The sequence below is a fragment of the Dermacentor variabilis genome, chromosome 1, assembly GCF_050947875.1.
Source record: "Dermacentor variabilis isolate Ectoservices chromosome 1, ASM5094787v1, whole genome shotgun sequence".
Classification (NCBI taxonomy): domain Eukaryota; kingdom Metazoa; phylum Arthropoda; class Arachnida; order Ixodida; family Ixodidae; genus Dermacentor; species Dermacentor variabilis.
Genome location: NC_134568.1, coordinates 220,992,001 through 221,007,376, shown reverse-complemented (window position 1 = coordinate 221,007,376; position 15,376 = coordinate 220,992,001). Strand labels below are relative to the sequence as shown.

Genomic DNA, 15,376 nt, shown 5'->3' with positions numbered 1-15,376 from the left:
TCTAGCTGGTGTGTCCTACGTCACTTAATTGCAAATGAGATCTAAATTTAGGAACATATTCATGGCGAGCTTTCCAGGATGGTTTGTCTGCCAAATTTTCGTCGAGCTACACTGCCTAGGCCAAACCAATTTTATTTCACTTTTTGTGGCCTTGGTGCAAGCAGAAAACTTTCTTTTTTCTATGGGGAGCAAGAAGACTGACTCTCCCAAGACTGACACTAGTGCTATACTGCCTATATTATATTTTGTAGAAGTAGAACAAGTTCAGCAGGAACACTGCAATGCTAACATTACCTACAACATCAACATAAATACCGCCGCATTTTGTGGGATGATATACAGAAAAAGAAGAGACGGAGAAATAGAACATTATGTCAGAACTTATTTTGGCACATAGACTTGTGTAACACAAGTGGCCACTGCAGTTCCTAGAATATTGTGACATGGCAGAAGTCGCATATAAAGATGTATTTACAACATTTACGAGAGAGACAATGACGCATAAACAAGATGGCTGTTGAGACCGATTCCACCTTCACACGTCAAACTGTCTTCTTCTGACTGGCAACACTCTTGGTTGCGCCGTAACATAACCCCCACCTATAAAGGCGCCGTCTCGGCGCTAGCTATAAGGGAGATGAACTCACGGCAAAGTAAGGCTTCAGCCGGGACACATGCACAACGCCCGTGGGGACACACGAGTCCAGCAGAGCGGTCTTGTAATAATAATAATATTTGGGGTTTTACGTGCCAAAACCACCTTCTGATTATGAGGCACGCCGTAGTGGAGGACTCCGGAAATTTTGACCACCTGGGGTTCTTTACCGTGCACCTAAATCTAAGCACAGAGTGATCTTGTAGTTGACATCACCTAGCTGACGCAATAATGTGTAGGGCCCTGTGTAGCACTGCAGCAGCTTTTCAGACAAGCCAACGTGGTGACATGGCGTCTATAGGAGGACAACGGATCCAGGAGGAAATCAAACGTCCTGATGTCGGCTGTCGTACCGGATCTTCTGCCTGAAACTCAGTGAGCCAGGTGCCGGCAATTCGGTGTGCCGCATGAGCCAGGGCAAAGACATCTTGAGCTTATTCAGTGGCCGTGTTCATTGAGGAAGGAAGCAGCATGTCAAAGGGCAAAGAAGGATGGCGGCTGAACAGAAGGTAAAAGGGTGAAAAGCCAGCGGGGTCGTGGCCGGATGAATTATAGGCGAAGGTCACGAAGAGTAACGTGCTGTCCCAATCACTGTGGTCGTCAGAAATGTACATTGACAGCATTTCTGTCAACGTGCCACTGAACCACTCTGACAGTCCATTTGTCTGTGGGTGGCAGGCGACAGAAAGCTTGTGCTCGGCAAAAGAGGAGCAAAGTAGATCTTCAACTACTCGGGACAAGAAGGTGTGGCCACGATCAGTGAAGAGCTGCCGGGGTGTGCTGTGATGGAGCATGACGTCATGTTAAAGGAAATATGCCACCTCAGTTGCACAGGTTGTGCGAAAAGCTCACGTGATCGCATACCTGGTTGTGTAATCAATGGTGACAACAACCCACTTATTGCTAGATTTCGACGTTGGAAAAGGGCCGAGAAGATCAAGACCGACACGAAGGAATGGTTTTGAGGGCACAACGATGCGGTGAAGGCATCTAGCGGGCAGAACAGCAGGTTATTTGCGGCGCTGACACAGTGCACAGGCTGCAACGTAGCGGTTCACAGAGCGATACAGGCCTGGCCAGTATAAGTAGCCTTGTACGCGGTTGCAAGTATGCGAAACACCGAGGTGGCCTGCAGTAGGGGCATCATGCAACTTCTCAAGAACTGATGTCCGGAGATGACGTGGTACAATAAGTAAAAATTTTTATCCTTCAGGGCGTAAGCTGCGACAGTAGAGAATGTCGTCGCGGAACACAAACATGGGCAGCGTGGGCTCCAAATGCCCAGAATTGAGACGATCAATGAGAACACGGAAGCAGTCATCACGCCATTGTTCAGTGCAGATGTCGTGCAGATCAGAAATGGCCAGGACGCAAGAGTCGTCATACGCATCATATTCAGGGCGGTCGACAGGATGATGGGAGAGACAGTTGGGATCCTTGAGCAAACGGCCTGACTTGTATAAAACAGCAAATGAATATTCTTGGAGCTGTAGCACCCATCTACCCAATCGTCTAGTGGGGTCTTTAAGTCAGGAAAGCCAGCACAAGGTGTGATCGGTAACCACGGAAAATGTGCGACCGTGGTGCGACCACGGAATGTGCGACAAGTGCTCAAACAAACGCCAGACACTCCCGTTCGGTAATAGACAAATTTCTCTCGGCAAGTGACAAGAGGCGGCTGGCGTATGCAATTACGCGCTCTGCGTTACGCTGCCTTTGAATAAGTACAGCCTCAATTCCATGGCCACTGGCATCCGTGTGAAGTTCAGTGGCGGCAGATGGATCATAAGCCAGCAATGCGGGAGCAGTTTTGGCAAAATTCTTGATAAAACAATGGAAATACAAGCATAGCCCAACAAAGCTTCTTATGTCTGCGGCGGAAAACAGAACAGGAAAGTTCTGGACAGCACAAATCTTGTCAGGGTTGGGTTGAATGCCAGCGGCAGTGACGAGATGAACAAGAACGGTAATTTTATGACGTCCAAAATGGCACTTGGATGAGTTCAATTGCAGGCCGGCACATCGGAAAACAGCAATAGCCGATAGACACGTTAAATGACTCAAGAAAGTTGGTGAAAAGACTATGACATCGTCTCGATGACACAGACATTTGGACCATTTATAACCGCAAAGTAAGGAGTCTATCATTCTTTCGAAGGTTGCTGGGGCATTACAAAGGCCGAACCTTGAATTGGTAGAGGCCGTTGGGTGTTATGAAGGCAGTTTTCTCACAGTCCATGTCATCTACCGAGATTTGCCAATAACCTGATCAAAGGTCTAACGATGAAAAGTAGTTGGCTCCGTGCAAGCAGTCCAAGGCATCATCAATAATACATGGCAAGGGGTAGACACCCTTGCGTAATCCACACAAAAGGTCCAACTGTCATCCTTCTTGTCAAGGACAACAGGTGGGATGCCCACAGACTGCAAGATGGCCTGATAATGCCTTTAGTCAACATCTTATTGACTCCTTCTTGCATCACTTGTTCAGCATGTAAAACAAAATACAGCCGGTGGCATACCGAATTGGCATCTCCGGTGTAAATACGATGGGTGACCAACGATGCCTGGGCTTAAGGGCGGTCATCCAGGCAAAAAATGTCGCGGTAAGTTTCAAAGAGAAGGCAGAGGTCAGCAGCTTATGCCGGAAAAAGATCAGGTGCAACCATCTTGCTAAGTTTGTCTGTGAGAGTCGGTGAATCGGAGGTTCCTGTAGAGGGCGACGGAATTTTGGCATCAAAAAGCCGATATCTCGCAATCTTTCACAGGCGAGATGTTGCCCGAAGACATGCCTCTGGGAAGAATGAGTCAAGCAGTTAAAATCAAGGAGAGGGAGAGCAGTCTGATTGCCTGTAACAGTGAGCACAATATTGGGAACGACCAAATTTCTTTTAAGCACTATGTCAGCAGTGGGCATAGTACACAGATGCCATCAGGAACAGATGGGAACAACAGTAGAGTGACATACCTAGTGGCTTGAGGTGACGGGCGGATGTCTTCGAGAGAGCATAACTGTGGTGGTATGACAAGTGGACTATAGCAGCCATGGGGCAGTTCAAGCTGAACGACACTCAACACACAATCAAAGAGGGCTGAATGGGACAATAAAAAGTCTAAGCCAAGTATAACGCCGTAAGTTCATTGTTCCAAAACGGCAACAAAACAGTCATTAGGTGCCCCACAATGCCAATGTGAGCTGTGCACATACCAAGCATGGTGGGCGTTCCTCCGTTGGCAACGCAGAGGGTGCATGATGCAGCGGGTGTGAGAATTGTGTTCAGGCATCGGCGCAATTGGGCACTCATCATGGATACGTGCGTGGCAGTGTCAATGAGTTGCTGGGACACTGACGCCATCGACTAAAACGTCCGTCAAGTTCTGTGTGGTTGGCAAACTGATCAGAGGGTTTTGCGGTCAAGTTGTAAATGCAGCATCACCTCTGTGAGCTGCATCGCTTAGTTTTCCAGAGACGGGCGTCAGGGCTGCTTTGGGGACGGTGAGCGACGAGCCTGCGGCGATAGCAACGATGGTCAACGAGCTGGTGGCCAACGGGACTGGTGGCGTCAGAATGACGATGAGGGACTATTCTAAGGAGCATGAGCGTCATTGTTTGGCTGTTGCAGAGCCAATGGAGGCTGGTAATGATGCTCACTCTGTTCAGGATGATAATAACTGGTGAACAGTGGTTGCAGAGGGGAGGAGACAGTACGGTTGTTACAATGGCGAGCAATGTGACCAATATGCCGGAAGGCAAAACAGATTGGCCGATCATCTGTGGTTCGCCGCTCGGCTGGATTTTACTAGCATGCAGGATACTGCGGACCAGTCGATGGACCTGGAGCATGAGACAGCTGTGAAGCAGCTATGGCACATACAGAATGAACTCCAAGATTAGCGAGTTCTTCGCGGACTTATTGTGCGCATAAATGGTGCTGTGGGCAAGTTGTTCGGTTCACTGGAACGGGAAAAAAAGGCTGCAGGAGCCATGGCTTTGAGTTTTCACCACACTATCAGCGTCAGCTCATCTGACGATGAAGGTCGCTGCACTCCTCGCCTGTCGTTACAACAGGATGTCGCAGCTGTTTTCAGCAGACGTGCGAACCGTGTTGCAATGCGGCGGCTCTTGGCCTGCTGAAAGCATTGACACTCTTTTATGATGTCCTGTACTGTTTCACAATTTTTACACATGAATAGGTTGAAAGCATCATCAGTGATCCCCTTCAGTACATGCCCAACCTTGTCTGACTCAGCCATATCACTGTCGGCCTTACGGCGCAGAGCCAGCATGTCCTGGATGTAAGAGACATACGATTCTGTGGACGTCTAGGTGCAGGTCACTAGTTCTTTCTTAGCGGTGCTCTTCCACCCAGCAGGACGGCTGAATAAGTCCCTCAGCATCTGTTTGCACGTGTCCAAGTCATTAAGCTATTCCTCGTGGTTGTCATACCACACCTTCGCCGTGCCTTGTAGGTAGAAGACCAAGTTAGCAAACATAATTGTCGGATCCCATTTGTTGTGGGATCCGACACTCATACACTCATACGTGGTGATCCGGTCTTCTACATCGGGGTGGTCGGTGCCGCAGAACGTTCCTGGATCCCGCGGCTGAGCCAGCACAACCATCAGGGTTGTAAGCGTGGATGTGGGCAATGCCATGTTGGGTCCTGTTTCGTCCGTCATGTCCAGTCCAAGTGACGACCACTGCAGAGTTTCGTTGCTGTTTCTCGTGGGTACCCCGCACCTCTCACCAATTTGTTACGTTGAAGAAGTCACATATAAAGATGTATTTACAATATTTAAAAGAGAAACGAAGATGCATAAACAAGATGGCTGTCAATAGTGATCCCACTTTCACACGTCAAATAGTCTTCTAACTGGCGCCACTCTTGGCTGCGCTGTAACAATATCAATAGTGTGTGCTACCTAGAGGTTATTCTTACCTTCATATCGCATTGAGGCATTACTTGGTGAATATGTCTTGTAGGCTTCATGTGCCTGTAATGCAGATCCTCTCCTCACAGGCATCGTGTTATCGGGTTCCTAAAAGATTAAAAAGAAAGTAGCTAAAGACAGACAGTTTATGTTTTAAAAAAAGACAGTTTACATTCTTTGTAATACATTAGTGCGGTAAAAGCTTCTATGAGGCATATGTGGCCAAAACCCTTGCAACCATTGCAAGCATATCCCAAGTGCCATTTCACAATCATGATGACCTTGAAAACGTGCATTAACAGGGAAAATGTCTAACTTAGGCAAAAATAAGACAATGCAAATAAAACTTCATGCTGACTGGAAGTAGCAGGCAGTCTTTAGAACCTTTTACTGTTTACGCACAGAGGTCTCAAGAACATCTGGTTTCGTCCTACACAAGAGCCCACTAATATAATGAAGAGAGTAGCTGGTTGCAGTAGCCTGCAAGTATGTAGGACCTTATAGCTGGCACAAACATTGATACGCAGTTAAAATGCAGATCGGTGAAGAAATTTACTCCAAAATGCACAGGAAAAGCTATATACGGCTTTGGTGCACGAGGCGCATTTCTAATAATTGAACACATCAAGAGCATGTGCCCTTAGTCAACTAGTATGGGATAAATAGTTTTGTTTTCTTGGCAAACTTGGATAATGATAGTGTGCGACCGTAAGTTTTATGGGGTCATACACCGCTGCCACAGTGCAGAGAAAGGATGTGTTGAAATCACACAAACTGGCTTCTGACTCAGCCAGCAAAACATAAGCCTTACAGTGAAGTCTTCCTTGCAATCCAAGGAAACTCTGTTGAATACAGTGAACCCTATTCAAAAATATTAAATTGACTTTCCCAGATAGTTCCATGCCTAAAATACAACAGCAAACCTCATCACTAAAACAAAGCAAGAATTAACCGGTTACTTTCTAAGCAAGGAATTTTGTAAACTCCAATGAACTGGCAGCATACACATTTGACAGTGAAACAGTATGCCGGTCATCATGGTATCAATACAGGCTTGAGGCACAGCAGCAAAGCTACCTTGCTGTCTATGAAAAGGTTATATTGCACAACATGGAGAACAAGTAGAAAGCTAAGCTTTAGTTTAAATGAAGTCAAGTTTTTACTGTGAAGTATACTGTAAGGTGACACACAAGGAAGAGTTACAAATCTTGATTCTCTTCAAAAGAGCCGACTGATAAGCTAGTTGGTATTGCATTATGCAAGGTATAGCATAAACAAGGCAGGCAAGACAACAGAGGACACGAACACACAGCGCTCCTTCAAAATTTTGCACACCCTTCTTCCGTGAACAAATGAAGGCACGAACGTATCAACCAGCAGTAATACATCACGCGGGAGCAGTCTGTTTCAGACGCAGGAGGATAGTGAACAGGAGCTGCAGAAAGCAATGTCGGCAAATGAAATGAGAACGATTGGATCAAAATAAACACATGTTCATAAAGTTAATGTTGATTCGAGCATTCTAACTTGGTGTCACCAGCAGTCAGTCACCGTTGTGAAATTTGGTCGGTTGCATTCATTGGTGACTTCACAAGTGACTTGAGTAAACATTTGAGTGAATCTGTATGTAGTAATGCTAAGTTGACACATGACTTATTTTCAGTGAAGCATTCATTGAGCTTCATGCCAGACAACCGCTAGCCGGTGGTAAAAAATTGTCAGCAGCTGCTACAGCTGCAGTGGCGACAAGTGAATAGGTTGAGGTTTATGACATTAGCAGCTATGAAATTGCTGCAACACTAACAAGACATTATGTTCACATGGAACGCTTAACAAAGGAAGGAATTCACAAGTAGTAAATGAATTCATTAAGTATATCTAGATCATTAAACAGGCCCGTATTTCAGATTGGTCATTTCACATACAAAGAACATTTTTCCTCCTCTAAAGAACACACTGTAAGATGAAGAGTTGTGGTGTGGAAATATAGTGTAATATAATATAATATTTGGGGTTTTACGAGCCAAAACCACTTTCTGATTATGAGGCACGCCGTAGTGGAGGACTCCGGAAATTTTGACCACCTGGGGTTCTTTAACGTGCACCTAAATCTAAGCACACGGGTGTTTTCGCATTTCGCCCCCATCGAAATGCGGCCGCCGTGGCCGGGATTCGATCCCGCGACATCGTGCTCAGCAGCCCAACACCATAGCCACTGAGCAACCACGGCGGGTGGAAATATAGTGTGTGGTTCCTTTAAGGCCTTCTGCTGCCATTTCACCTCGTTGAAAATGACACAAATGGAGCATTCGTTTCCTCCTAGCAGTGGCCACTGCGCCACCTCTAGTTATCCTTATCCTATGATGAGCAAACACTGCAATATACCTCATATGACAAACAATTCAGCGCACATGATAAAGTCTTCAAGACTTGTTGAACCTAAGTAGAAATACAAACGGGCTCTTGGAACTGCTCTCACAGATCAGCCACTGCTTACTCTAATCACTAAAACACTGTACAGTTGCACTAAAGACATAACGCTACCAAGACTGCACATAACCCATTATATACTTGAAGTGTATGGCCGTATGACAGTTGCTTAATGGCCTTTTCCTGTTATGCTAATTACACAAAGACACCAAAAAGGAGGCACTAAACTTTCAACTCCTATGTTTGCACATGCAATGACTAGCTTCATGTCCGTGTGACGGTGATGCCGAAACAATCTCACCACTCGTACGTTCGCTAGGGACATGGCAGTGGCGCTCTTTGGTGTAGCAGTTTGTTTTCTTGCTCTCACTGGAATTTATTACTACACAGAAACAAGATGCCAGGCTTCTGCAAGCCTTGAAGCAGTTATGAACACTTTCGACAATGTGCTTCAACATTGTCTACTTAAAAATGTATGCCACTGTGATAAAAGCAATGCACATGAAATTGCTTAAAAAACCCTAGGTTGTCCAAATTTCCAGAGTCCCTCACTACGGCGTGCCTCATAATCAGATTGTTGTTTTGGAACGTAAAACCCCATAATTTAATTTGATTTTGCAGTTTGTCCTGGGTATCCACACTTCCGAAGCAAAGACTTGTGTGACCATGCCACTCGTCACTGGCAGCGCCCGATTACATATTTCAGTGACACACATTGCAAGCTTGGCCTACAGTTCTGGAAAGCTCCCCGATTCCAGCTCGTGGAAACCTCTACACCTGTCGTCACGGCTGATTGCCTCACTGCAGCCACCATTACTGCACCACCCGTTCCAAAACGTCAAACTTGCGACCCACCTCACAATTGTTTGTTTCTTCAGCATAAAGAATGGCAGCCCCCATAAACGTTGCTGTGAATGACCACCGAATGCTTATCGGACCCATAACAGTCATGACAATTGACGAAGCACAACAGTAAAATCTGACAGGCAGTCAAGTCAAACAGATCAAACAAAGAGCCGAAGAGAAACGAGTAAGGGGTGTCGGCTCTACCATCAACTATCGATACTTCTCGAAAGAGGCACCATTACGAGTGGTAGGAGTGTTATATGTTCAAATAGCGACCATTTAAAAAATTTTGAGGAAGTTGTGAAATGTCTTAACAAGCATTCAATCATATCAGTTGGTGTTACATACCCATGCTGTAATTGCCTGCAATGACTCCTGGACAGGAGGTGGTGGTAATGGAGGAGAATCTGTGCCAGCAAGTGTTGAAGATGGCAGTGCCAAGTCGTCTGCATTTGCGTATATCGGCTGAGGAGTCACTGCAAGAAGACAAAAGAAAAATGCTCTGTGAATAGAAAATAAAATGTTATCTGTTACGAAGTTGGCCAGAAATGTCAGTGCTACACGTCAACAGTTGCAGAACTATTAACTAGACATAAAAGCAATGTCAATGTACATAGTCAGGTCAAAAAGTAAGCTATTTGGGCTGCTATACAGGATGTTTCACGTAACTTATGCCAAGGATTTAAAAGAAGTGGTTAGCCGCAGCTGAACGAAACTAATGGCATATGGTTTGCCGTCATGTGGTGCTCCTTAGATTATTTTTTACATTCCGCTTAATTAGTTAAGAACTACTATGAATTATGCAAAACTTTTAATATTCACTTTAGGGCCAAGTGCATTTCATTGTGTTGTAGAGGGGGTTCAGAAACGACCAATCCAATTTTTTATGGCCATGTACATGCTATGTGGCAATATTTTTCGGCTTTTAAAGAAAGCCCGCGAAGTTATCACACACATCGTTACGAACTATGGTCATCTGGAAAACCAATTTCTAACTAATTTCTTATCCCTCAAAGCGTTACTGTGAAATGCTCACCCACATGGCTCTCCCACAGGTGTGTAATTACTTAGTTTACAGGAGGGCGCTCACCAAACAGGTGATACTGCCATTCAAAACGTCTCTTTTTTTATAAGTCGCATGGGAACTGATACAATCAATTCTAGCAATCAATCAATTGATTACTGCAAGTTTCTCACTCGCCTTGTCTTTCCCACAGCTGTGCAGAACTGAGCTAGCATGCAAGTGCTTACATGACATGTTTCATTTTCACTATGGCTGTGCGTCCCTCGGGCCATATTCTCTAAATATCCTTTTCATTTACCATTTCTTTGGCCCTCTGTCATTGGTTTGGGCGTGGCTCAGAGGCTGCCGCTCCACCATCTCTGGTGGAATCGGCCCCTCAGCATGACTTTTAAGAATAGAACATGGAATGTTACAAAATACCGGCGCTAGTTCTGTCTAGCCTCTATATAAAAAATGTAAGCAGTCTAAATTTTATTACGTTTATGAAAGAAATTATGATAGTTTATAAACGTATTTAACATGCCATGTTTATAATACTGCAAATGTTTAAAAAAAATTTCCCCATTTTTTTCCACCTAAAAGTTATTTGCTTATTTCTTTCTCAAAATAAGTCACTCTGAAGAATTTAAATGCGCAATAAAAAAATTCGATCACGGGCTGGGGCGACACATTTCTTGAAAAAATTTGACACTCGAAGGGATAATTGTCGACTTGGAACTTTCACTGCAAAACACTACAGCGAATGCCCAGCTGAGAAATATTAAGATCAAGCACAGGTGGCATACATATAAGCATGGGTGGCATGCACAAACTGCGAAACAATTTTCCTATATTTAGTGGTGCATAAAGCTTTTAGTACATGACAATGTGCTGTGCTCCTTCACACGATAGTAGCATCTGGTATTGTTCATACAATGTTCATACATCTGGTCTACACAATATCTTTGCAATTTTCACAGAAGAAATTTGTGTGCCGAAACCAGGTTGCTCACTCAAAAAGAAAAAAAAAAGCAGAAGTAGTAGTAAAAAAGCTCTCCTTTTTTTGTGCTAGATTTCAGTGCACTATGTTCAACCATCACATCAATGCAGTATCCATGTTATTTTAGGCAAATGTCTTGCTTCACACCACTCGTACCATATCTCAGAAACTTGAAATTACACGACCGTCTACACGTGAGGGAACACTGTGCATCATGACATCAACCATCTAGGCTCTCTGCCTTTGCACTTGCCATAGACAAGACAGCCATGTGCAGCCATGACAAGGGTAGAGAAGGAGAAGCGCACTAGGGGGAGAGGGCAGATACAGATAGGTGTGATTTTCCTCGGTCTCCTGCCGCTCGAGGCAGGAGTGGCAGTCGACCAAATCATGCAGTCCGAGAGCTGGCAGAACAAAGAAACAGATCTATTTACACATACGCCCTGATAAGTTATCAAGAGTGACACATAAATGGGCAATCACTGTTGAAGCCTTTACGCAGTTACTGTAGTCTCCAATTCTTCCAAGTGCCTCCTGATTTGCAAGAGCCTCTGACAGTTTCTTCAGTCTCTCCAGCGAGTGCGACTACTCTAAATGTTATAAAAGCCTTTCGCCTTCATTTTTCTTTATTTAATACTTTAGGGGTCAGTATTCTTAGCCAAAAAAAGTCATATGGTCCATTGAGTGAAAAAGCTGGATTCTGTCGTCTGTAGCTGCAAAACAGCAGGTAAATTCCCCAATGGCTGCGCCACTATGTCACGACCACGCCTCGACGAAGCAGAGTGGGCGAAAGGGAACACCTGCTGCAGCAGTAGTAGGCCAGGTATTGCGAGAGGGGAGAAGGCATTGCCTCAACATGACGTCGCCCTCACTCTCAGTAGCATGTGTCTATCCACGCAAGCTCTTGCTTGCATACTAAATGCGCCTCGGTAAGGCCAAATCAAAATGCGGCAAGCGCCTCAACGTACTCGCTTACCCGTGAGAAGTTCACAACTCGAAGGACCACTCAGCGACATTCAACTGATTAATGTTTTCGCATTCACAACTCGTAAGAAGTGCTTAGGTGTCCTCGGATTTTTTTTATTGTAGATTTAAAATCTTCAGACTGACATATTTTGAAAAAAATTTACCACACTTTTTTTTAGCGTGACCATAAAGTGATAAAAAACATTTTCCATAGGTAAACGTGCATTGTTTATTTATGAATACAGATGGGCTTCCATAAATAGATGTAATAAGAATAAAGAAGTAGATACACTGAAATAGATATTGATATGGAACAGCTGCCACAGTGTGGCTACACTGAATAGGAGGAAAACGATTTGTTCCCGATTGCTATAGAGTAGCCATCTTGGCTACCGTTGGCCTACGTGTAAACAGTATATGTATTGTAAATAGCCTTGTGCATCAGCTACACATAACATTATTTGGCGGAGGTTTTCTGTACCTGCCATGGAGCTTCGCAGCGGTCGCAATGCCGACAATGCAACTTCGGATCCTGCTTGTGGCACTTCATCCACAGAAGCCTCTGCGCCTGGAAGCTACGACCTATGTCCCAATTTCCCACGCTCAGGATCCTGGAGTTTTCACCAGAGTCGGCAGTCCTGATGCTGACGACTGGCTCTGCTTATATGAACGTGTCAGCACCACCCACAGGTGGGATCGGACTATTATGCTTGGAAACATTCTTTTCTACCGCAATGGCACTCCACAAGCATGGTTCCAGACTCACGAAGAGGAGATAGCAAGTTGAGATCTCTTCAAAGAGAAGCTCCATGACCTTTCTGAAAATCCGTTTGGTCGCCAACTCAATGCAAAGGAGGCCCTTGCCACACATGTACAGACGTCGATCGAGTCCTACCGCTGAGTCCTATCAATGTATGTGTCGTACATTCTTGATGTCTTGGCCCTTTGTAGCAAAGCCAACCAGAGCATGTCGGAGGACGATAGGGTTACTCCCATCCTCAAAGGCATTGCTGACGACGCCTTGAATTTACTGGTGCTTAACATCACCTATATCGATACGATCCTCAAGGAATGCCGCCGTATTGAGCATGCTAAAAGCCGCCAAGTATCCCAACACAGCTGCTATGTCATCTTGTGACAACCTCTTCCATCAGTCCTAACGATGTGACAACTTAACCCGCATCATTCAGAATGAGCTCGAAGCAGCACAGCTGGCAGCCACTTCATTCCTGTCATCTGATCCATCTCTGGCGACGAATTCCTTGATACAAGCAGCCGTCCACCAAGAAATGTCAAATGTTGGCCCTCACTCCATTCGTCCAGTGACTTCTTTATCTACCCATGTTCACACTTTGCTCTTCTTACTACTATTATGGACAATGCAACCAGTCTGAATGGTACACCATTGATGACAAGCCGATATGTTTTAATAGCCGATGCATTGGACATATCGCTCACCACTGTCACAGCCACTGGACTTGTCCGACACACTATTCTTCCGAGAAGATGGTTTCCTCTGACCTCACACCTGCTCAAGCTGAAGCCCTCAGCCATGTTCTTTAAGGCTATTGTGACATTTTTTACTTGTACAATCGACTCTTAGGCCAAACATCTGTCATGACCCATCGCATAAATACTGGAGATGTGAACCCTATTCACCAACATCCATATCGTGTTTCTGCGTTGGAACAAGCAGTTATCCAACAGGAAGTATAGAAGACGCTTGCAAAGGACATTATCGAGCCTTCCTGTAGTCCCTGGGCTTCTCCCGTCGTACTTGTCAAAAAGAAGAATGTAACATGGTGCTATTGTGTAGACTATCGCCACCTGAACAAAATCACAAAAAAGGACCCTTTGCCACATAGTGATAACACTCTAGACTGCCTGTACGGTGCCACCTATTTTTCTTCTATCGACCTACTGTCCAGCTGCTGGTGGATTGTTGTCGACAACATGGCCTGAGAGACGACTGCATTTATTACCCCTGACAGTCTTTATCAGTTCAAGGTGATGCCTTCCAGTATCTGTAACGCACCGGCCCCCTTCGAACGAATGATGAACTCTGCGTCAGGGGTTCAAGTGGACCACCTATTTGTGCTACCTGGACGATGTCATCGTTTTCTCGCCTACATTCGACACTCACCTCGATTGTCTCTCTGCGATTCTTGACGTGTTCCACCAGGCTGGTCGCCAGTTGAATTATTCAAAATGTCACTTCACTCACCGCCAAATCACCATCTTTGGACACCTCATTGATGCAAGAGGCGTGTGACCTGATCCAGACAAAATTCACACTGTTATGAACTTTCCTGTCCCGAGGTCTAAAAAGGGTGTTCGTAGTTTCAATGGCTGTTCTCCTATTTCTGCCTTTTTGTAGAGGATTTTGCAACCATTACACGTGTGTCCCTATAATGACCTCTTGAAGAAAGATGTCCCATTTCCTTGAGGTCCTGATCGTGCTACATCTTTTTCTCATCTCACTACTCTCTTTACCATGCCTCCAATCCTGGCCCACTTTGACCCATCTGCCTCAATGGAAGTTCGAATAGACGCCAGTGGTCACAGCATAGGAGCAGTGTTAACACAACGCCAGTGTGGACATGATCCCATTATAACCTATGCCAGCAGACCTATATCACCCCCTGAGCACAATTATTCAATCACAGAGTACGAGTGCCTCGCTCTTGTGTGGGCAGTTGTGAAGTTTCATCCATACTTGTACGGATGCCTATTCTGTGTCAACACAGATCACCGCGCTTTATGCTGGCTATCCTCACTCAAGAACCCCAAGGGAACACTCACTCACTGGGCTTTACACTTGCAAGAATATACCTTCTCTATTGTACATAAGACAGGACGCTTGCAACAGGACGCAGATTGTTTGTCCCACTACCCCTAAAGGAAGAACCGGCAGATGCAGACACCATCGCTTCCAGTTTCTCTGTGTCACAGCTGCTTGAAATCGGCAACGAGCAACGCCACGACCCTTTGTTACAAGCCCTGATTGACCAGCTAGAATCAACGCCTGGTGACGCCTCTGCAGATGTTTCTCCTGAAGGAGGGGACATTATACCGCCATAATTTTGATCCCCACGGCCCTGACCTTCTGCTCGTCATCCAATCACACCCACATTCGGCTGTCCTCCACCAACTTCACGACGCTCCCTTGGCTGGGCACTTGAGCATCTCGCGCACATACGACCATGTACGCCATCGATTCTTTTTGGCCAGGTCTCGCCCACTCCATGCGACATTACATTGCCGTTTGTGAGCCCTGTCAGTGCTGGAAGAAGCCCTCTGCACTTCCAGTTAGATGTCTCCAGCAATTCGACGTTCCGCACGAAACCCTTTTTCCATGTTGGGCATTCTTGGGCCGTTTCCTCTCTCGGGCTCCAGAATAAATGGGTCGCCGTCGCTACCGATTACACTGCACGGTGCGCCATCACAAGAGCCCTCCCGACAAGTTGCACTACTGACTTCGCTGACTTTTTACTCTACAACATAATTTTAGTGCACAGTGCTCCGTGCCAATACTAACTGACCA

At 45.5% G+C, this 15,376-nt stretch overlaps 1 protein-coding gene across 2 annotated transcripts in view; it reads right to left on the bottom strand.

The window, feature by feature from the left end:
- The window catches only part of LOC142557580 (uncharacterized), a 122,787-nt gene that overhangs the window by 13,489 nt on the left and 93,922 nt on the right, over positions 1–15,376 (bottom strand). For both annotated transcript variants that reach the window (XM_075669539.1, XM_075669547.1), the window contains exons 14-15: positions 9,212–9,339; positions 5,596–5,695 (exon numbers count right to left, since the gene is read on the bottom strand). In XM_075669539.1, the coding sequence (XP_075525654.1) occupies positions 5,596–5,695; positions 9,212–9,339 (228 nt within the window). The remainder of the gene's footprint in view (positions 1–5,595; positions 5,696–9,211; positions 9,340–15,376) is intronic.